At 37.4% G+C, this 21998-nt stretch overlaps 2 protein-coding genes across 2 annotated transcripts in view; both read right to left on the bottom strand.

Annotated features, from left to right (window-relative positions):
- Positions 1 to 13143, bottom strand: part of LOC142226409 (WD repeat-containing protein on Y chromosome-like) — a 29671-nt gene extending 16528 nt beyond the window's left edge. The window contains exons 1-7 of the mRNA XM_075296414.1: positions 12401 to 13143; positions 12005 to 12333; positions 11748 to 11942; positions 8221 to 8396; positions 5551 to 6087; positions 4959 to 5494; positions 4702 to 4900 (exon numbers count right to left, since the gene is read on the bottom strand). Of these exons, the coding sequence (XP_075152529.1) occupies positions 4702 to 4900; positions 4959 to 5494; positions 5551 to 6087; positions 8221 to 8396; positions 11748 to 11942; positions 12005 to 12333; positions 12401 to 13085 (2657 nt within the window). The 5' untranslated portion in view covers positions 13086 to 13143. The remainder of the gene's footprint in view (positions 1 to 4701; positions 4901 to 4958; positions 5495 to 5550; positions 6088 to 8220; positions 8397 to 11747; positions 11943 to 12004; positions 12334 to 12400) is intronic.
- A 2865-nt stretch (positions 13144 to 16008) lies between these two features.
- On the bottom strand, positions 16009 to 21402 carry LOC142226408 (large ribosomal subunit protein uL30-like). The gene is made up of 3 exons (XM_075296413.1): positions 21251 to 21402; positions 20552 to 21194; positions 16009 to 16253 (listed from the first exon to the last, which is right to left on the bottom strand). Exons 1-3 carry the CDS (start codon positions 21259 to 21261, stop codon positions 16140 to 16142), a joined length of 768 nt encoding a protein of 255 aa, XP_075152528.1. The 5' UTR covers positions 21262 to 21402; the 3' UTR covers positions 16009 to 16139.
- Positions 21403 to 21998: the final 596 nt, after the last annotated feature.

Here is a 21998-nt window from a genome sequence, read left to right as displayed (position 1 = left end):
GCTAAATTTTAAGGCGATTGGACTTAAACTGCGACCTAGAGTTCGATCACAAAAATGTGTTCACAGACAGACGGACGGACAGACGGACATGGTTATATCGACTCAGGGACCCACCCTGAGCATTATTGCCAAAGACACCATGTGTCTATCTCGTCTCCTTCTGCACTGTTAGAAAAATATGTTTTTCATATGTTCCGATATAAACAATATGTGTTTCGGACACAATTTTTAAACACAATATATTTAAGTGCAAACATGTAATGTTCCTAAACTAACACAAAATGTTTGGGACACATATGTTAATATGTTAGAATATATTATGTTTGGGGCATGAATGTTTCATAAAAATAATATGTGTGAATGTATACATATATAAATTTACAAATTTCGAGTAAACATATATATGTTGTGATACTTTATTCAGAGAGCGACAGAGAGAGAGAGAGAGAGAGTTAGTATAGTGAAAGAAATAGAGATGGAAACCAGGAGGGTTGAATAAAAAGATATCAACATAACACAGCGAGAATGAAATGAGAGCAATTTCTGTGAAACCGCTTGTATGTAGTTTCGGAAAACTGTTTCATGATAAGGCCAAAAATGTAATATGCTGAAGTCTAAATATTATTTAATTTGAATATTAGAATGAGTATTCGGAATAAAGAGAATAGACATTCGGAACCAAGAGAATAGACATTTGAAAAAAAACAGCATATTTGTATTACAGAAAAAGATGCGAAGAACTCAAAAATTTCGTGGAAGTGAAAATTATCTGAGGAAATGAGCACAACCTTCTTTGAGGAATTCTTCCAAGCATATACTATTTTTGGATTCAAAATGCTTCCAAACATATAATATGCTCACATAAAACAAACATATTAATGTTTCGGCAGTATCCAATAATATATGTGCTTCCTGCAAAATATGTTTGGAACATATGTTAGAGAAGCGATTTTTTTTGAGGGTGTGGGTGTTGCAAACATATGCACTAACTTATAATACCCTGTTCCACAGTGTGGCGCAGGGTATAAAAATTAATTGTCCTCGATTAGATTCAATCTCTTCGTAATAGATTAAAGCAAAGCCAATATTTTTATTTGTTGTGGCCACTCTGTATAATAGTCATATTTGGTATCCTGCGTGCTAATATCGCTAGATTTACGTTCTTCTTTAATCGGCTGCATTTCACTGAACATCTCTAACTCCCGGATCTGCGAAATAAAAACTACATAATTTCACCTAAAATACTTGTTGTCGGATTTTTCCCAGTTGAACCATGAGCGCGTTTATTCGGCATTATCGGAGGAGTCTATGCTCCCATCTTGTTCGTTTTTTGTTTTCAAAGATCATTTTCGAAATATCTTGATACGGTTTTTGGAAAACACCCCAGCAAAAAAAGCGTCGCCAAAAAAGTAGTGAAAATGTTCTTTTTGGATCCGGAAGTGGTGCCAAATTGACGCAGAAGCGATAAATTTAACATGGGCTTGTCATATGACGGATGTCCAACACTTAAACAGCCGTTGCACTGAATTTGCATCACTTCTTACGGTGTGAGGTGAATTCAGTATTTTGGCAAAAAAAAATTTTTTTTTGACAAATAAATAATTTTTAAATTTTTTCTATGATTTTTAATACATTATAATACTTGTCTGGAATGTTTGTCATCAAATATATTCAAAAATTCGCAATTTTTCTAGAAAGAATTTAACTTTTTTCGGCTAAATTTAAATAATTTGTACCATTTTATTAATTCTTAATATGTTTTTAACCTATTTGAAACAAATAAATATAAATTTGCCATTAAAAATATGAAAAAGTGGGTTATAAAAAATTGACTCAAATGCAGTTAAAATAAAGAACATCTTTGGGAGAGCATTTTTGGAAGTTATTTTAAAGTCGTGACTTGAGAAGAACTTCCAAATTTTTTTGCTGGGACTCCCATCGCTATGATATATATTCGATATAAGTTAACATCAGACTTGCAATATGTATATCTCCATTAGTTCGAGGAGAATAATATTTTAAGTGTGCTGTGGTGCTAGAAAGGATATCGGTCTGTATGATTCACCCTTACCGATTTCAGTAGAGGAATCACTCTATCCAACATCCAAAAAATTCGGCCAGACACGTATATTTAACGTTTCAGGTATCCTCAATGTTACAGGTATCATTAATGTTTCAACTTCATCATTGAGATTCCATCAGGGCCCAGCACTTTGGAGGTTTTAAAACTGTTCATAATATGAGTAACGGCTGAGGTATCATATATTGTTGCATGTTGTTGGATAGGAGACCATGTATATCTCCCCTTGTCGCTCTACAGATCTCGAGGCTAACGTGTCTTGTCTACTAGTGAAACGCCGAAGATCTGGATATACGTTTCTTATTTGAGTCTTTGCCTTGCGGACAAACATATTTTCCTTACATGGGGTTTGAGAAATTAGTCCAGAAACGGTTAAGAATTCTATTCAGATACTCAATAGCCTGTATACCCAGATACTATCGGCTAGAGGTGTGCACTAGAGGTGTGCACGTGAGTAATATTTTACTCACGCTCACGCACACTCACGACGGAAAAATCTTACTCACGCACACTCACGCACGATATTGTTTGGTAGGACTCACGCTCACGCACACTCACGAAAAGAAATTTTGTACTCACGCACACTCACGCACGAAAATGTCGTGACTCACGAAAAATACCGTGACTCACGAAAAATATCGTGACTCACGAAAAATGTCGTGACTCACGAACAATGTTTTGAGTAATTTACCTTAGCGAGGCGTCTGAAAACATGAGCATTATTAAAATCGAGAGCGTTATTACACTCTTAACATCCCAGGTGTCACTAAAATTGTAAATGAATTTAACTATTAAGCGTTTTATGTTGGTGAGCAGGATTGTTTTCGTGAGCGTACATATTAACTCACGAACACTCACGAAGATAATATTTTCGTGACTCACGCTCACGCACGACATTTTGGTTTGTTAATCACGCTCACGCACACTCACGCCGTTGCCATGAGCGTGACTCACGACTCACGCGTGAGTCACGAGAATTTTCGTGAGTCACGACATTTTCGTGTCACGTGCACACCTCTAGTGTGCACGTGACACGAAATTGTCGTGACTCACGAACATTTTCGTGATTCGTGCGTGAGTCACGCTCATGACAACAGCGTGAGTGTGCGTGATTAACAAACCAAAATGTCGTGCGTGAGAGTGAGTCACGAAAATAATATCTTCGTGAGTGTGCGTGAGTAAAGAATTACACTCACGAAAATATTCCTGCTCTCCAATATAAACGCATAAGAGTTAAATTCAATTACAATTTTAGTGACACCTGGGATGTTAAGCGTTTAATAACACTCTCGATTTTAATAATGCTCATGTTTTCAGACACTTCGGAAAGGTAAATTAATCATAAAATTATTCGTGAGTCATGATATTTTTCGTGAGTCACGATATTTTTCATGAGTCACGGTATTTTTCGTGAGTCACGACGTTTAAGTGCGTGAGTGTGCGTGAGTACAAATTTTCTTTTCGTGAGTGTGCGTGAGCGTGAGTCCTACCAAAAAATATCGTGCGTGAGTGTGCGTGAGTATGATTTTTCAGTCGTGAGTGTGCGTGAGTAAACTATTACTCACGTGCACACCTCTACTATCGGCATTAAGATTCGCGTCAGTAGTATGACATTTGTAACTTCGGCTGAGGGAAATTATGTAGTATGATTGACGTGGATACTACGAATGGCTCTGCTAGCCATCATAAACCCACCCCCTTCCTACACGAGTTTTTGACTGACTTCAGTAGCGTAACTATTCTACTCATCTTCCGGACATCGTATATGAAAAATAAATCCAGATGGTTAAACTTAACAATAGATTCCGCCAGAATCCTATGCTTTGAAAGCTTTGGCGCTTTCAAGGAAATCGATGACTCCAGCAGAAATAAATAATGCATCGGATACCACGAATATTTTATTGCTTTATCACAATAGGGATGAACTACGGATGCTCAGCAAGAGTAGTGGGGAGAGAAGGGAGATCGGTCTATATGATCCATCCTTACTATTATTTTTCCTGCCTTCAATAGCAAAACCGTTGATGAGTCGCGTCAAATACCGAACCCAACAACGAGATTATTTCGGGGCCCCGTCCGTCTTGGAGTCATAGTCACCGGAATTCTATGCTTTCAAGGCATTGGACATCGGAAACATCGCAGGAGTAAATAGTGGCCCAAATACGACGAATAGCTCTCCTTATTGCGTTATCACAACAGGGATGCACTACGGATGCTCAACATTGGTTAGCTCAGCATTGGCTAGTGGGTCAAGAAAGGAGATCGGCCTATATGATCCACTCTTACTATTGTTTTTCCAGACTTCTGCAGAAAAATCCCTCCATCAACCTTCAAGGCATCAGGTGCAAAGACAAATTGATGAGTCTCATCAAGTACTAAACTCAGCAACGAGATTCTCTCGGCCCGTCTTGGAGTTTTCGGCGGTGGTCCCCAACTTACCTGTACTTGAACATAAGATACATTGATTCTGTTTCTCTAGGCATTAAGTACCTTTTTTCAATCGATTCTGTTCCCTAATTTTGGAATCACTAGGATCAGTTCCAACGTGTTGAACCCAATATGCAACAATCTATCTTACATTTAATAAAAATACTGGCCTATTTGGTTGATTTTATACGTACCACAAATTTTCTATGTACCAAATTTTGATATAACCAAAGGCAGTTCCCGTGAATAGATAACGATTCTTACGATCCGTTGACATCGCCAAAACACAATCTCCAGTTTTGTGGATGGCATTGAATTGTTTTAAAAATCCACCACGATAATGATGCGAATAGACTTGTATAATTCCCGATTCAAGTGATACCAGAACACTTCCTGTGGATATCAATAAATGCAAAAAAGCAAAAACGATATTTTGCACATGGAAACTCACCATGCTCCTTAGTCATGGGTCGAGTTTGCAAATATAGAACAGCTTGTACAGACATTGGCAATGTTTCCATACATTTGCATAGGTGTTCCTCTCCTTCTCCATCGTCATCGTTTATGTTGACCTTCAGTTGGGGTTTTTCTTTTCTTCTTAATTGCTGCTTGGCCATTTCCCCAATATGTTGGGACATAGATTTACGCACAAATTGGCCTACATTGATATTAGAAGATCGACGAACTTCCTTATCCAGCTGTGTCTGATCCTCATCATCTTCATTGGTAGCATGCTGATTCAGTTTAAGTTCAATAAATGCTTCGGGAGTTGCTACATTATAGCGACGATATGGTTGACCTGTCTCCAATTTCCAAAAGATCAATTCACCCGAATAGGATGCAGTAACGACACCTTCACCCAATTTTACATCGGCACAGGTAACATCGTCCGTATGAAACATGGGCCATTTCTTGGGACTTCCATATTCTCGACCTTCAACATCATTGAATTCAGTGACTTGTTGGTCCCAACCAACAGCAAGGATCCTTGAATAAAGGAAGCAAATTATTGCTTGCATTAGAGCATTCTAAATCACCTTTACCTTTCCACCACCCAAATTACCGATGTAACCTCATGTTCCGCCTTTATACTCATATTACGTACACACACTGCATTATTATAATTCCATATCTTCAATGAACCATCTCGGGCTCCCGTCAAGAGAAATTGTTCCAAGGGATCAAAACACGCTGCTGTTATTTCAATATCAATATGCTCTCCATACAATTGTTTGGTGTGACAATTCTTCATGATGAGTTTTCGACGACCCGTCCATGGATCCCAAACAATTATATAGCTATCGAGTCCACAAGTTACCACATTGCGAAATAGTCGATTGTACAGAACTACAGAAACTGGAGCAGCATGGGTATTGCCATCGGTGAGATCGACTCGTACTCGAGGATTACATTTAATCATGACCAATTGACGGCCTCCAATCAGAAGTGTCCTCATATGTGAATGATAGCAATATACCAAATCAGTTTCGCCTGGTATTATACGATTCAAATCTCCAAATGTTTGTAGTAAAATATATTCGCTCAGATCCCAAACTTTTATGATTTTCTGATAGTCAATGCTGAAGAGTAGAACGGATATCATCTTAAATATTAGCAACTTTCCAATATTAGGACTATGGTTTCTACATAAAGGGTGATACGGTCAAAATTTGGTCAAGGGAAAACGCGTCTAAATCGGTGAAATCGTTTATTTAAAAAATCAAATTAAATTTCTTTTTCAACTTTTAAATTTCTCTTTCGCTTTTCCAAATCCGAATTGCCGGGCCTCACGCTTGGCGCCTGCCATCAGATTTTGTACAGCCACCTTGTCCACCTTCTTCGCCACAGAAAGCCAGTTTGCCTTGAACTGTTGCTCCTCCTTAGCAGTTTTTTTTTGGTCTTCTTTAGGTTCCGCTTGACAATAGCCCAGTATTTCTCAATTGGGCGGAGCTCTGGCGTGTTGGGAGGGTTCTTGTCCTTGGGAACCGCCTGCACGTTGTTGGCGGCGTACCACTCCATGGCCTTTTTACCGTAATGGCAAGATGCCAAATCCGGCCAAAACAGAACGGAACAACCGTGTTTCTTCAGGAAAGGCAGCAGACGTTTATTCAAACACTCTTTCACGTAAATTTCTTTGTTGACAGTCCCGGAAGCTATGAAAATGCTGCTTTTCAAGCCACAGGTACTGATGGCTTGCCAAACCAGATATTTCTTTGCGAACTTTGACAGTTTTATGTGCTTGAAAATATCTGCTACCTTTCCCCTTCCTTTTGCCGTATAAAACTCCTGTCCCGGAAGCTGCTTGTAGTCGGCTTTGACGTAGGTTTCGTCGTCCATTACCACGCAGTCAAACTTCGTCAGCATCGTCGTGTACAGCCTCCGGGATCGCGCTTTGGCCGTCGTATTTTGTTTATCATCGCGATTTGGAGTCACTATTTTCTTGTAAGTCGATAGTCCGGCTCGTTTTTTGGCTCGATGCACGGTTGTAGACGATACACCAAGCTAATTTGCGGCATCTCGGAGAGAGAGGTTAGGGTTTCGCTTAAAACTACCGGCAACTCTCTTTGTCGTCTCAGCGGCTTCCGGTTTTCGATTTCCCCCCAATCCAGACTTCCTGGCTGTCAACAAACGTTCCCCAAACACTTTAATTACATTTGTAACGGTTGATTTGGCAACTTTTAGCGATTTTGCCCGCTTTGCGTGCGAGTAGCTCGGATTTTCGCGATGCGCGAGCAAAATTTTGATACGCTGCTCTTCTAGCTTGGACGGCATTTTGACAACTGAAGAGTGAATTCCAAAATCAAAATAGGAGCAGCATTCTACACACACACACCTTCAAAATAAGGGGTGTTCAGGTTTTTTAAATGCAAAATTGAAAGAAATACGTCAAGTTTATATTGACCAAATTTTGACCGTATCACCCTTTACATGGAAATACATGTTTTTATTCCCCCGGTGAGAATGGGTAGTAATCGGAGAGAACCCCTGTCGGCAAGAGTTTCAAATTTTCTTTTTTACCAGATTGTGATATAAACATAGTTTTACGTTAGGTTGAAATGGGGATTCAAGTTTCCCATGGATCCATCTAACGCATTGTTCCTACAAAATGTATGTGTCTGAAATACATCTTAGTGTGTAAATATAACCATAGCGATAGGCGAACACTTGTTTACGTGCGTTTCTTTTGGGAAGACAAAATCCAGGACGGAATACCGCGACAGCTAGGTAAAAAAATTAACTCGTGGCAAAGCAACAACATATCCTAGTGGTAAGTTTAAATGGCTACCATTAATTATGATATTTATTTTATACCAGTCAACTTCCCACCCCAGCCGAGATTGATGGAATTCACCGTATAAATCCTGCTCTTCATAGAATCAGAGATGTTACTCGTCGATGATTACGACGGAATTCAATTGGTCATACTGAAACTAGAGAGGTTGAGAACCAACGCAATCTGCTCACACAACTTATGCTTAGACTACGTCCGTACACGTGGGAAAACGCGTTGCCCCTTGAACTACATTTTCGTAATAAAGGAGTAACGTTTGTGGAATTAAAAAACACGATTTGCAAGCCGCGGAGAATCAATGGAGTTTCCTACAGCGGAGCAATGTCTCCGACATTTATTAGCCTTCATATAGCCATCCTCTATTCCACTCTCTCCGGCAAATGCTATACCTACTCTCATCGGTAGTCCCAAGTATACTTACCTGTAGACTTTCTTTTCATCCGGTTGGACAAAAACCTTTACAATACCACCATTATGGCCAGTTAAAACTCCGGAGGGTTTACTAGGAATATAGACATCCCATACACGAACAATTGAATCTGGTCCACCCGTAACAACAATGTTATTCTTTTCATCCACACAAAAAGTGGTAACACCCTTGAAAAGAAATATTAATTGTATTTTATTACTTTGACACTGTATTCTTGTCTGTAGTCAGTTCTTGTCTGTAGCTGCCATCCATAGGATAGATCGCAAAATGCAAAGCAATAGGTTCGATATCGTTTTGTAGTAGACCTCTGGAATAATATGTGATTTAAAAGGCTATCGGCTATGACTACAGACTTAAACATTATGCTGCCTGCCAATGAAAAATGTTACCCTCTCCCAATTCAATCCCTTTATCCTTCCTTGGCAGAGTTTCCCTGACAACCTGCTAAGAATCCTCATCCTTAGAGCCAACGACATTGAGAGCAATTCAGCACAAGCGAAGATAAGGCTGCCAGATGATGGTTGCCGAAATCCGGGACATTGCGCCGTTCATTCCGGGATTTGTTGGGACAAGCCCATATTGTATCACTTGGTATTTCTTTTGGTAAATTTGCGTAAACCCCATGTCGTAGTCGTTATTGCCTGCAGACTTTGAAATTCCTAAATATGTTAGAGCCTCTGAAACTTTCTCCCAAGATGGCTGCGATGATTCTATATCAAGTTGTCTCTTGAAAATCGGAAGCCTAAACTCATATTTACTGGCAAACACTTTCGGTTATGGCAAACCAAATTTAGATCTAAGGTGGCATTCGCTGTTTCTTTCGTAGTGCCTTTTTATACTAGGAATTTGGGTATCGCCATGGACATGAATTTGGGTATATTTCGCATCACAGTTGGCGATCGTTATAGTGTCACTAAAGAGTCTATGGTAGTGATAGGGATAAAATCGATTTTGAAATGTTGGCAGGGAATTTTATTTTGTGAACTGATAATTATAATTTGTAAAAGAACATTTCACAGAAAAACGTGAATTTGAAATAAAATTAGATACGTGCGTATATTTTTCTACATTTACAGCTCAAGTGACAGCTGATAATTCGAAAGACATTGAAAGTCATTTGATTTCTTTCTGTCAGTTATGAGATTGAATGCAAAAATCTGGGAGACAAACGTACATTTAACAAGTATATACGGCCGTAAGTTCGGCCAGGCCGAATCTTATGTACCCTCCACCATGGATTGCGTAGAAACTTCTACGAAAGACTAAAGACTTGAATATCATATACTGCCACCACGTACGAAATTTCAACCAGATCGGATGAATATTGCTCCTCCAAAAGGCACCGGAGGTCTAATCTGGGGATCGGTTTATATGGGAGCTATATATTATTATGGACTGATAGGAACCTGCATGGTTGTTGGATACTCTATACTAACATCACGTACCAAATTTCAACCGAATGGGAAGAATTTTCAAATCTGGAAGTCAAATCTGGTGATAGGTTTATATGGGGGCTATATATAATTATGGACCGATATGGACCAATTTGCATGGTTGTTAGAGACCATATACTAACACTATGTACGAAATTTCAGCCGGATCGGATGAAATTTGCTTCTCTTAGAGGCTCCGCAAGCCAAATCGGGGGATCGGTTTATATGGGGGCTATATGTAATTATTTACCGATATGGACCAATTTTTGCATGGTTGTTAGAGACCATATACTAACACCATGTACCAAATTTCAGCCGGATCGGATGAAAATTGTTTCTCTGAGAGGCTCTGCAAGTCAAATCGGGGGATCGGTTTATATGGGGGCTATATATAATTATGGACCGATGTGGACCAATTTTTGCATGGTTGTTAGAGACCATATACTAACACCATGTACCAAATTTCAGCCGGATCGGATGAAATTTGCTTCTCTTAGAAGCCTCGCAAGCCAAATTTGGGGGTCCGTTTATATGGGGGCTATACGTAAAAGTGGACCGATATGGCCCATTTGCAATACCATCCGACCTACATCAATAACAACTACTTGTGCCAAGTTTCAAGTCGATAGCTTGTTTCGTTCGGAAGTTAGCGTGATTTCAACAGACGGACGGACGGACGGACGGACATGCTCAGATCGACTCAGAATTTCACCACGACCCAGAATATATATACTTTATGGTGTCTTAGAGCAATATTTCGATGTGTTACAAACGGAATGACAAAGTTAATATACCCCCCATCCTATGGTGGAGGGTATAAAAAGTATGAAAATCCAAAACCAAAAATATTTTTGAAAGCGATTTAACTTCAAATCGTTTTCTTTTCTAAGAAATGGGAATAATTTAAACATATGCCTAGAGCAATTAAAATTTCGAAATTTTGTGAAAGATTCGGGAAACTTCCTGGAGACGAAATTCCGGGACAATCCAGGCGAATCCCGGCCATCTGTCAAGCCTAAGTGAAGTACATGTGGTCAGTCTGCTCGCCACCAGTCACGCGCGGAAGTAGCTCTTGTAATGTTCATCGAGTGTCGCACTTGGTGCACTTGCGATGCAGAGTCTTAAGAAGTATGGAGACTATGAATCAGGAACTAAATATCCACATTCTTGGCCAGAAAATTCCCATGTGCATGAACCCCAAGGTTCTTGGAAGTAGGAATAAGATTCTATAGGAATTAGCTGGCACGTTACTGGTAGCCAGTATTTTAGGCTCAATTAAACTATTCGGTTCATTGTGATACCACAAGTGATGAACTTCTCCCTTAGTAATGAGTGCTGTCCTTTTCTATGTATGTTATAGCTCAATGACATAGAATTTCATTTGTATAGTCGAGTCCGAATGACGTTTCACATTGCGGTGTCAGCATTACTGAGTGGGGATAATCCAACGCTCAAAATCTTTTTGGTGTTGGGATTGAAACAATGACTCCATCGGGGGAAAGAGACTGTGAGACCAAACGGCTTCTCGTTTGGTCTCACAATATAAGCAAGACCGGTGCAGAATACTGTCCTGCGGATTGCCTCTGGATGTCGATCAGACTCCGGAAGAGCATGGACCTAAAATGCTCTCTGTGAGACAACACTGCGACCTCTTCATCCACCAGCATCAGACGAACTACTCGAGATAAATCACCCATGTCATTTCCAAGAAGATACCCTCAGAAAGAAGGATCAATTTTAGAAGGGACAATCAATTAGTCACCTTGTAGGCGTTGATAATGATGAGGGAATAAAAGTGGAATTGGAGGCCACACGGCAGCCATGCGGAAGGCGATCTCTTCGTATTAGTTTAGCTTTGTACTGGGAGGAACCCCACTTCTAAACCCGGCAATTCGAGTTGAATATCTGAAGTGTATTCAACGAAACCAATAGACCTGAACCTCAATCTGGACTTTTCCAGTATATATCCTAAGGCTACTACAACTCAGAAAAGCAACTCGAATTTGGAAAACATACAGATGTGTGACGACTAGGAACACGTATAGATAGCACTATGATATATTGTCATGTGCCTTCTTTACCTACCAGGGGTATACGGAATATTGTTCTATCATCCCCATTAGCCAAAATTAAGCCAGGACAAAGGCCCCGATATTTTCTAGTGTTTCGATATTCCGCCGCACAAAATAGGGAATTCAAACGAAATGAATAAAACGTGTCTTGTACAAGTTCAGAATGAATATTTGGATACTCATGGACCATGAACAAAGGTAATTTGCCCTGGAACAAAGAATTATACATTTTTTGGCAATATCAAGTGTGTGTAACACAACTAAACTAACCTTAAGAATATCACTCCAGAATACCTCAACCAAGGCAGCTCCAGGTTTTGATTGAAATGGCCCTCTCAAATGGGGATTAAATTCCAATATACGAACATTACCACCATAATCACCCATAATCAAACGGGAATTAGTCCTGCCATTGGGATAAAAGCTATAGGACATACAACAAACAGCATATGGCATACTACGTATAACAATGCGCAAAGTGAATGTAGAAGCTACTGTCTCATGGAAACGTAATTCTCTCTCCGTGGAAGCAGTGCAAACGATGCTAACATCCGATAATGCTTGAATGGCTAAAATCCATGTGGACATTTTTAAATGCACTACTCGAAAAAAACAAAGAGAATAATTTGTTGATATTTTTGTGTGGTTTTTATTTTATTTACTTACTGCTCTCCGACATGCCACTACGTAAAGGCTCCAAATGTGGTGACCAAAATCTTATTTGACCCTCTTTACTTGCAGTTATCCATACCCCAGTGTTATCAGGAGTATCAATCACTGCTAAATCTGCCAATTTACGTTTTAGTTCCTCAGCTTCTTCATCTATCTCCTCTATGTCATCCTTATTTTCATGGTCCTGCTCCTCGACCTCCCCTCTATCTTGAACTTCATCATCAACTATGAAATCGGATTCATTTTTCATTAAACTTAGACAACATACAGCCGATCTATGCTCAGATTTTTTTACAATAGGCTGCGACGAAATTGGCAAAACTAAGGACTCTTTTTGACCGGCAGGATCATCTTCCTGGAATCCAAATATCAAATACGATACGAATTCATTCCAATCACATTTGAAATCTCGATTTTGATTGATTTTTAGAAATAGACGATTATATTCCAAATCATTAAAATGAATATCAAGATCGGCCAACTCCTCACGTAATTGATCATAGTTAAGTTTCTTCTTCTCCACAAATCTTTGGTGAAGCATTTCAATTTCAAGAGGTTGCAGCCATTCATGCAAACGCTCTGGTCTTTCCAAATCTTTCATGTGTGAACATGTGGAGGATATTGATTGATATTCAACCAGAGGACGATCCTTGTCGCCAGTATATTCAATGGCATCCATGGTGGCAAAATAGTTGGACTACTTTTATTTTATATTGTTTTTTTATTTTTTCAATAATTTTCTAATGTCTTCGAATGGCATAAAAGTAAAGAATAAATATGGCACATTTCGATTTTACTAGAGTTGAACTTAGCATTATCATTTTTTTGTTATTTTATATTTTTATAGTGTAGATCAAGTGACAACCAATTATTGGACCCCCTCCTTAGGAAAAGTTAGGTTATGTTGTAGAGACAGCATGTTATTCCAGTTTCCTTTAGACATTCTCCCCTTTGTGATTTTCTCCTACCAATGAGTGTTTTCTGTCCCTTGGTTATGTTCTCTTAAGCAATATTTCCTTAATTTTCCCTTTTCTAATACAAATTCCAGAAGCTGGAATCTAGGAAGAAACCCCACAACCGCATGAAAATGTTAACCCAAACGATGTGGTTACATCGCTGAATACCAAATAAATATTGAAAATTGAAAACATTCTTCTTATGTCATTCAATTCAAGGAAGCTTCATCGTGTCGATATTTTTAGATTGGCGATGTTAGCAGGTTCTCCGTGTTTGAAAAACATCCCAAAATGTCCCTCTCGAATTCCAGAAAGATACTGCATAGTAAGGGGACACTCAAATACCCTGTAAACAGTTAAGATCATCTCCCTATTTTTCCCACATTCTTCCTGCCAGAAGCTTCGGGATATTTACTAAGAGAGGTTTTTAACAAAACAAAAACAACTTTGGTGTTGCTGTTCATGCGCACGTGGTCTATCCACATATGTGGAAGTTAAATAAATCATTCAGTTTTGATGTTGTCAAAAACTGATTTATATTCTAGTCTTATTTACACTATTCTGTCCATTGTGATACCGCAAGTTGTGTTTAGCTCAATGTCAAAGGACCTCCTTTTTATAGCCGAAATCGAACGCCATTTCACAGCACGTAGAGAGTGTTATTGAGAGGGTAAATCCACAGCTGAAAATTGTTTGGTGTTCTATCGAAACTGGGATTGAACCCATGTCCCTCTGTATACAAGGCGAACATGCTAACTAGTAAGAATCGAGATGGCTATTTTTTATAAAGCAAGACCTCACGTTTAAGATAGTTATGATTGATCATGACTTTTTCTGCTGGGTAAATTCCTATCCACACTGGTATTAGGTTAGGTCAGATAGAGTGACTGTCACTTAGACTATTCTGTCTATTGGTGAGTGCAGCTCGATTCTATGTGTAGCTCAATGGTAAAGCAACGGTGAAACCACTTAAAAAGCTTCGATGCACTAAGAATTACTGAGAGGGGTATAATCCACTGCTGGAAAACATTTGTATCTATTCAGTCGAAAGGGGGATTGAAACCAAGGCCCTTTGTATGTAAGACGGGCATGCAAACCAGGGGCTCCTTGCGCCCAAGATAGTTATGATTGATCATGACTTTCTGGTGGCTAATTCACTATCCCCTGGTAATAGGTTATGTTATTTTAGACTCACTAGTGCTGCTCGATTATATGCGTAATTCAATGACAAAGGGTCCTCCTCTTCATAGCCGAGTCCGAACGGCATTTAGAAATGTATAGAGGATGAAACCAAATCCATAGAACGGGTATTCGTTTTCACTTTGGCCATGTTGGTCCATTGTGATTCCTCATATTTGTTTTGTTTTTTACTCTTCATTATCTATCTTCCTCCGCCAGAATCAATCCCATCTCATCTGCGTTTTCAACAAGGTTTATAGGTTTTCCATCCTTTTCCACAATGGTAGTGGTAATGTGAATGATTACCGCCATAAGAACCCAGTGGGCACTGTATTGACCACGTCTTGTTGAGACTTCGCATTATGATGATTCAGGAAGAATACCGAAACGCGTTACCGGGAAATAACTAATATAGTTCAATATCAAACGATCCGTCCGTGCCGGTATGAAGTCACCGAGCAAAAACTGGATAATTAGTTGTGGCGAAAAACTGCTTACCTAGAGCAATTATGGCATACTCCCAGCAATACCTTGTGCTTCTTACCATTACTAGATGTTTTCGGTTACCATACACCACCCGACTGGCGTTCCGACTCTCGAAACCTATTTGCTACCTTTAATAACGGCCGTACTCAGGGTGAAGGGATGGAGTCCGTGATTCCTAGAGAAGGATTAGGGCGCATTACCTGAAACAAAATTAGGTAGCAATAACCCTAAATACTGATTTTAGAAAACAATGAATGAAACAGAAATAGAAAAGGAAAGGAACTGAGGTGATAAAAAATAAAATAAAAGAATTTGTTTTAGAAAAACTATTTGGAAGAATTTGCATTTCGACGAGGTAAGTTGTTATTTCCCCTGTCGTTCTTTACCCACCCAGCCTATGTTATCTGCGAACATTTTAATAACCCCATTGGTCGTTGCGCTAGGTTAAGTAGGTATAATGGAAGCCCGTTATTTTAGGCTGAATTAAACTATTCAGTCGATTGTGATATCAGTGGTGAACTTCTCTCCTATTACTGAGTGCTGCCCGATTCCATGTTTGACAAGGGACCTACTTTTTATAGCCGTGTACAAAATGGCGTTTCACATTACCGTGAAACCGGGGAAAAAATTTTTGGTGTTTTATAGAAACTCGGCGGCTCCCTGAGTACTACTACGTAGACCATTTGAAGTTTATTTCTCGAAAACTACATCGTTTGATCATATCTGAAAACGCTTTCAATATAGCTATTTTAATGCGGAAGAAAAATACTTTCATCATCAGAAATATAAGCAAGTTTTCCGTTAATATAGTTTCCAATATCATATGACAATGAGAGCTTTTGATGAGTGGCGACGACGAATTCGAAGGCGGCATGACCGCCAATATCAAATGCCCTATGAAGCGTCCCATGAACTGAACCTGAGCCTTATAAATAGTTTTTCCAATTGATTTCTATTATTACAAATAAGCAAAGCAACTAATTCTACATTCAAAAAACTTTTCTTTTATATTTAGAAATTTGAATACTAGGAGATATTTTTACACAGATTTACTTAACATCTATATTTATTTAAAAAATCAAAGCCATTAAAAAATAAAACTTATTGTTGTTTTATATGCAACGTGATATCAACTCATTGATACCCTCTGCGCGATCACCATATTCACCACCACGTTTATAGGAAACTGAAACCTTCTTTTGCCAACCATCACGAGGACTTGATAACTAAAAGAAAGAAAATAGAAAATACAACATTAATGTAAATGTTATTTAAAAAATGGAAAAAGTGAGGCTACAGTTAACCCTTTCACTACCGATGTCCACTTAGAAGGACATTCGAGAAAGACACCAAACTCTATTTTATTTCTCGATGTTATTTTAAAGTAGAGGCTTCAATCTAAATTAGCTATAAATATTTTCCATATTGGTGGGCACTAAAATACATTTTTATAAACTTCTTTAACAATAAATGAAAAATATGAAAATTTGAGACAATTTTTCTATTGTATGTCTTTAGTAAATTGACATTTATACAAAAGCTATAGCTGATACTTTTTCGGGTTCTTTTTTGTATTTTTTCTCACACTTTGAAAAATATTATAGACCAAATAGCGCTTCTTTTCGTAAGGCCATTTGGTCACAATTCAAGAATCAAATTTTCAGAACAAGCTCATATAGCTCTTGAAGTAATTGAGGTAGGATCTCAACATGACAATTTTTGTTTTACATGCTGTTAGTACTAGTATAAAAACAGAAGAAAAATTAAAGTTTTTAGCCTTAGGTTTATTTCGGTAGTGAAAGGGTTAATCGAAGTTTCATAAACATTACATTACAAGAATATTTTTATGGTTTTCTAGCTAATGTAGGGTCTTTGCCTTTCAATGAAATTGGCAATAAAATGAAATGTTCTATGGCATTTAATATTCACATCCATAAAATTTCCACTTTGCATTAAAAAATTCTGTACGTTTCAATGGTTCAGCTCCCCTATTTTCCCTTATAAATTCGATTTAAGAATCAATATATTCTGATATGTGGATGGTGGTAGTGGGGTTGTTTTTTAAGCTTCTCAAGCTAATGTAGGGTATTTGCCTTTCTATGAAATTGGCAATGAAATACAATTTTTTAACATTTCTTTAATCGTTAACTTTATGTTGGCTTTCAAGAATAACAATAAGAAATTCTGGATGTTTCACCGGTTCATTCCCCTATCTTCCCATATAAATTCCATTCAGACCTGCCTGGTGTCGTACCTAATTTAGTCCTTTATCTAAATGAATATTCTTCGAAAAATTTGTCTATTGATAACCGAAAGCTCAAGAAATTGGAATCAATCGATCGAAGCATGTTTGTCTGGTCTTGACATCAGCGCAAGGAATCGTTTAGTATTGAAAATGGGTTTGATCAACCTATGAGACACCAATAACTAAACGGAAAGAATGCTATTTTGCCAAAGACAAGAAATGTATTTCGATAGAAAATTTTGTCAATATTTTATTTGAATAGAAAATTTTGTTTCTATAGAAAATTTTGTCAAAATTTTATTTTTATTGAAAATTTTGTCAAAATGTTATTTCTATATGAAATTCGGTCAAAATTTTATTTCTATATGAAATTCGGTCAAAATTTTATTTTCATAGAAAATATTGTCAAAATTTTATTTTCATAGAAAATTTTGTCAAAATTTTATTTTCAGAGAAAATTTTGTCAAAATTTTATTTTCATAGAAAATTTTGTCAAAATTTTATTTTTAAAAAAATTTGTCAAAATTTTATTTCTATATGAAATTCTGTCAAAATTTTATTTCTATAAAAAAGTTTGTCAGAATTTTATTTCTATCAAAAATTTTGTCAGAATTTTTTTTTTTTTGTTATTGTTGGCTTTTTTCCTTTAATCATTTTTCCTTTAATCAGCTTAAAACCACGCATTGACAAAACTACAAGTGTAGCTTAACCAACAGAGGAAAAGAATGTTTGTCAAATTTATTTGGGCAAAGCCCTATAGACTGCAAGATGGTTGGATGGACGCACGTTTCGGAATTATCACATTCCTCATCAGCATCCTCTACTTGCAGCAAAACTATCAACCAATTATCAGAATAAATACAGGCAGTTCACTAAACCCAACAGTGAACCACACTTGAACCTTCCGAAAAAAGGTTTTACATGAGAGCCGGCTTATGCCGAAATAAATTCGTACAAACATATCTCTTTTCCTTTGTCACCGTCAAATCATCGATTTGAGTGCAGTTGGCTGGGTTTATTTTGAGCGTGCTTTCTCTTTTTCTCATTCGTTTTGTTTTGTTATTGTTGGTTTTTTTTTTCCTTTAATCATTGTTGTTGTTTTTGATTTCAGCTTAAAACCACGCATTGACTAAACTACATTTCTATAGAAAATCTTGTCAAAATTGTATTTCTATAGAAAATTTTGTCAAAATTTTATTTCTATAGAAAATTTGTTAAATTTTATTTCTATAGAAAATTTTGTCAACATTTTATTTCTATAGAAAATTCTGTCAAAATGTTAAATTTTCTTTTTTTTTTGTTAACTCATTTTTTGCAATCTATTTAAAATTTTATTGCTGTAAAAAATTTTTTCAAAATTTTATTTCTATAGAAAATTTGTGAAGTATCTCTTAGTTGCAGAAGAATAATTTGCAAAAGCTACTAAAACATCAAGAATTCTACCAATCTAATAAAAAATAAAAAATCTACAATTTCTGTGGGCCTACTGCGCGATAGCTAGGACGCGTTAGGTATAGAGGCTAAATACATTCCACCGTACATATCGGTGGAAAAAAATGGAATTGCATATATTCTATAATGCATCGCATCAATGTGGGGGACAAAACAAAAGAAATTGTCCATCAATACTCCCAAACAACTTAGCTGTTCATTAGGCGCAAGCTAATGAATAAGTACGGGAAGTCTTGCTGTTCATATCTACAAACTGTGATCGTCCCAACATATAGGATGATCGATGATGTAGTGACACAGATCAAAATAAAAGGTTTGCACAAATCAAGTGAGACGAGAGAAAAAAAATCCGTCAGCTGTAAAAGCAAAAACACCGTACTATGTATCTTACGGAATCCATATTGATTTCCACAGATCCTCTGATTAATATGTAAGAGAAATTGTTCCTTAACCAAGTACTCGCATACTTTAGACAAGGTAGAAATTATCGATATAGGCCTCAAGTCTTCAAATCCACATACAGCATTGGCCTTAGGAATCGGAACAACCTTAGTTATTTTTCACACGGTCGGATAAATTGAGTTAAATAGGTTTAAGACAACATCGGTAATGTAAGGAAGGAAGAAATTGAGTAGAAAAAATTTCCATTAAAGAAATTCAAAGAAATATGTATTTCATGTAAATTTTTAAACTTTCCACAAAAATCTAGTTCCCAAAATATTATTTCCTATCCTTAGTGACTAATTCGACCTATTTCAAACTATTAGTCTCAATTTCTTGAAAACTTTTATAAAGGGTGATTCTTTTGAGGTTAGGATTTTCATGCATTAGTATTTGACAGATCACGTGGGATTTCAGACATGGTGTCAAAGAGAAAGATGCTCAGTATGCTTTGACATTTCATCATGTATAGACTTACTAACGAGCAACGCTTGCAAATCATTGAATTTTATTACCAAAATCAGTGTTCGGTTCGAAATGTGTTTATCGACAAATTTTGTTCAGCGATGAGGCTCATTTCTGGTTGAATGGCTACGTAAATAAGCAAAATTGCCGCATTTGGAGTGAAGAGCAACCAGAAGCCGTTCAAGAACTGCCCATGCATCCCGAAAAATGCACTGTTTGGTGTGGTTTGTACGCTGGTGGAATCATTGGACCGTATTTTTTCAAAGATGCTGTTGGACGCAACGTTACGGTGAATGGCGATCGCTATCGTTCGATGCTAACAAACTTTTTGTTGCCAAAAATGGAAGAACTGAACTTGGTTGACATGTGGTTTCAACAAGATGGCGCTACATGCCACACAGCTCGCGATTCTATGGCCATTTTGAGGGAAAACTTCGGAGAACAATTCATCTCAAGAAATGGACCGGTAAGTTGGCCACCAAGATCATGCGATTTGACGCCTTTAGACTATTTTTTGTGGGGCTACGTCAAGTCTAAAGTCTACAGAAATAAGCCAGCAACTATTCCAGCTTTGGAAGACAACATTTCCGAAGAAATTCGGGCTATTCCGGCCGAAATGCTCGAAAAAGTTGCCCAAAATTGGACTTTCCGAATGGACCACCTAAGACGCAGCCGCGGTCAACATTTAAATGAAATTATCTTCAAAAAGTAAATGTCATGGACCAATCTAACGTTTCAAATAAAGAACCGATGAGATTTTGCAAATTTTATGCGTTTTTTTTTTTTAAAAGTTATCAAGCTCTTAACAAATCACCGTTTATAAGGTAACAGACTACACTCACTAGGCAACTTGGTCTTTCAATTTCTATGTATTATACATATTATTTTAATAGTTTTCCTAAATTACAGAAGCCAACTTACCAGAAATGAACACAAAAACTTTTGAACTTCTTGGAAATTGGGACCAACTGTAAATATCTCATGTATGATATCTTCCAAACATATTATACCCTTATCACCCAATTGCTCCTCGATCATAGTGTTGGATTGAATCGGTGTTTTCTTGCCATCGATGCGTGCAAAACCCTTTTTGAATATTAATTCACGTATTGTTGCTATATTTGGATAACCATAGACCACGAATGGTTCCACTACTTTCAATAGAATTTGGTTCTCCTTGGTATTCTCCAAAAAGACGGCATTATGACGATTGTTCAAATGTAGGGTTTTCATGATTTTGTTGGTGGTTTCATCGAAGATCTTCTTACCAGCGTGTCGCATAACCAGAAGTAGTTTTTGGTTAACTTTTGTAGAGTCCTTAGTGTCACAGATATTTGTCTTACGTAGGGTATGCTTTATGCGATTTGCAGTACGTTCAGCTTTGATGTAATTCATAACAAAAGATTCAGCTCTACGGAATTTATGATGTTGTTTGACTTTTGCCACACGCTCAGTTTTCAATTTTTTCTTTTGTTCCAAGGTAGCCTTGTCTTGAAGAATGCGTCTTTTACGGTGGGCCAAAACCGATACGGTTTTACCAGGCAGTTTATTGGGAACAGCATATCTATGGCGAAATTGAGTTGAAGAGGATATGTATTTATCTATATCAATGTTACTTACTTGTCCGACATATTTTGTTTTGGGTTTTATTTAAGTAAAAATTGAAAAGTACTCAAATTTTTGTCTGCATCAAAAATAAACACACGTGCGGCAAAGAAATAGTGTTGGAAAGTTAAAAAGATGAAAATGAAAATAAAGTCAGGGTTGCACTATCAAGTACTGTAAGCTTACAACTATGAAGTGCTATACATAGTATTGCCATATCATACATATAATGGAACGTTTAGATGAGTATTCGAATTATTTACTCAAAAGCAAAGATGGAAAACAAGGAAAGGGATTTTCATTCGAGAAAAGGCTGTTACTATATTTAACCCAATGACAATGAATCTCCTATTTATTGCTAAGTTCGAACGGTGTTCCACATTACCAATGTCCCTATACCCTATTCAAAAGAGGTATTTTTGTTTTCCCAGTGTTGCTGACGTGTCGGCGTCGGGAAGTCAATGTTTTTATCCTTAATGCTTAGTACTAAGTTCGTTTCTGCGAAAAACGAATATCTTTATCTATCTCTGTAAATAGGGTCTCAAACCCAGGGATGTTAACTTATTTATGCAAAATAATATGCCTGCCTATTTTTTCATGCGAAAAATCCAGGGTGTCTGAAAATACTCAAAACAAAGATTTCGCATTTATTCCGCGCTAACGTTTTTCATATGGAGTATAACAGTTTTTCGTGCGAAAACGTGATCTTAGTACTAAGCTTAAATGAGGCTGTATGTTTGGAAAAATATCACTTTATTCCATC

This window comes from Haematobia irritans, chromosome 2, assembly GCF_050003625.1.
Source record: "Haematobia irritans isolate KBUSLIRL chromosome 2, ASM5000362v1, whole genome shotgun sequence".
Classification (NCBI taxonomy): domain Eukaryota; kingdom Metazoa; phylum Arthropoda; class Insecta; order Diptera; family Muscidae; genus Haematobia; species Haematobia irritans.
The sequence above is the reverse complement of the archived record's forward strand: the minus strand, read 5'-3'. Positions and strand labels throughout refer to the sequence as shown.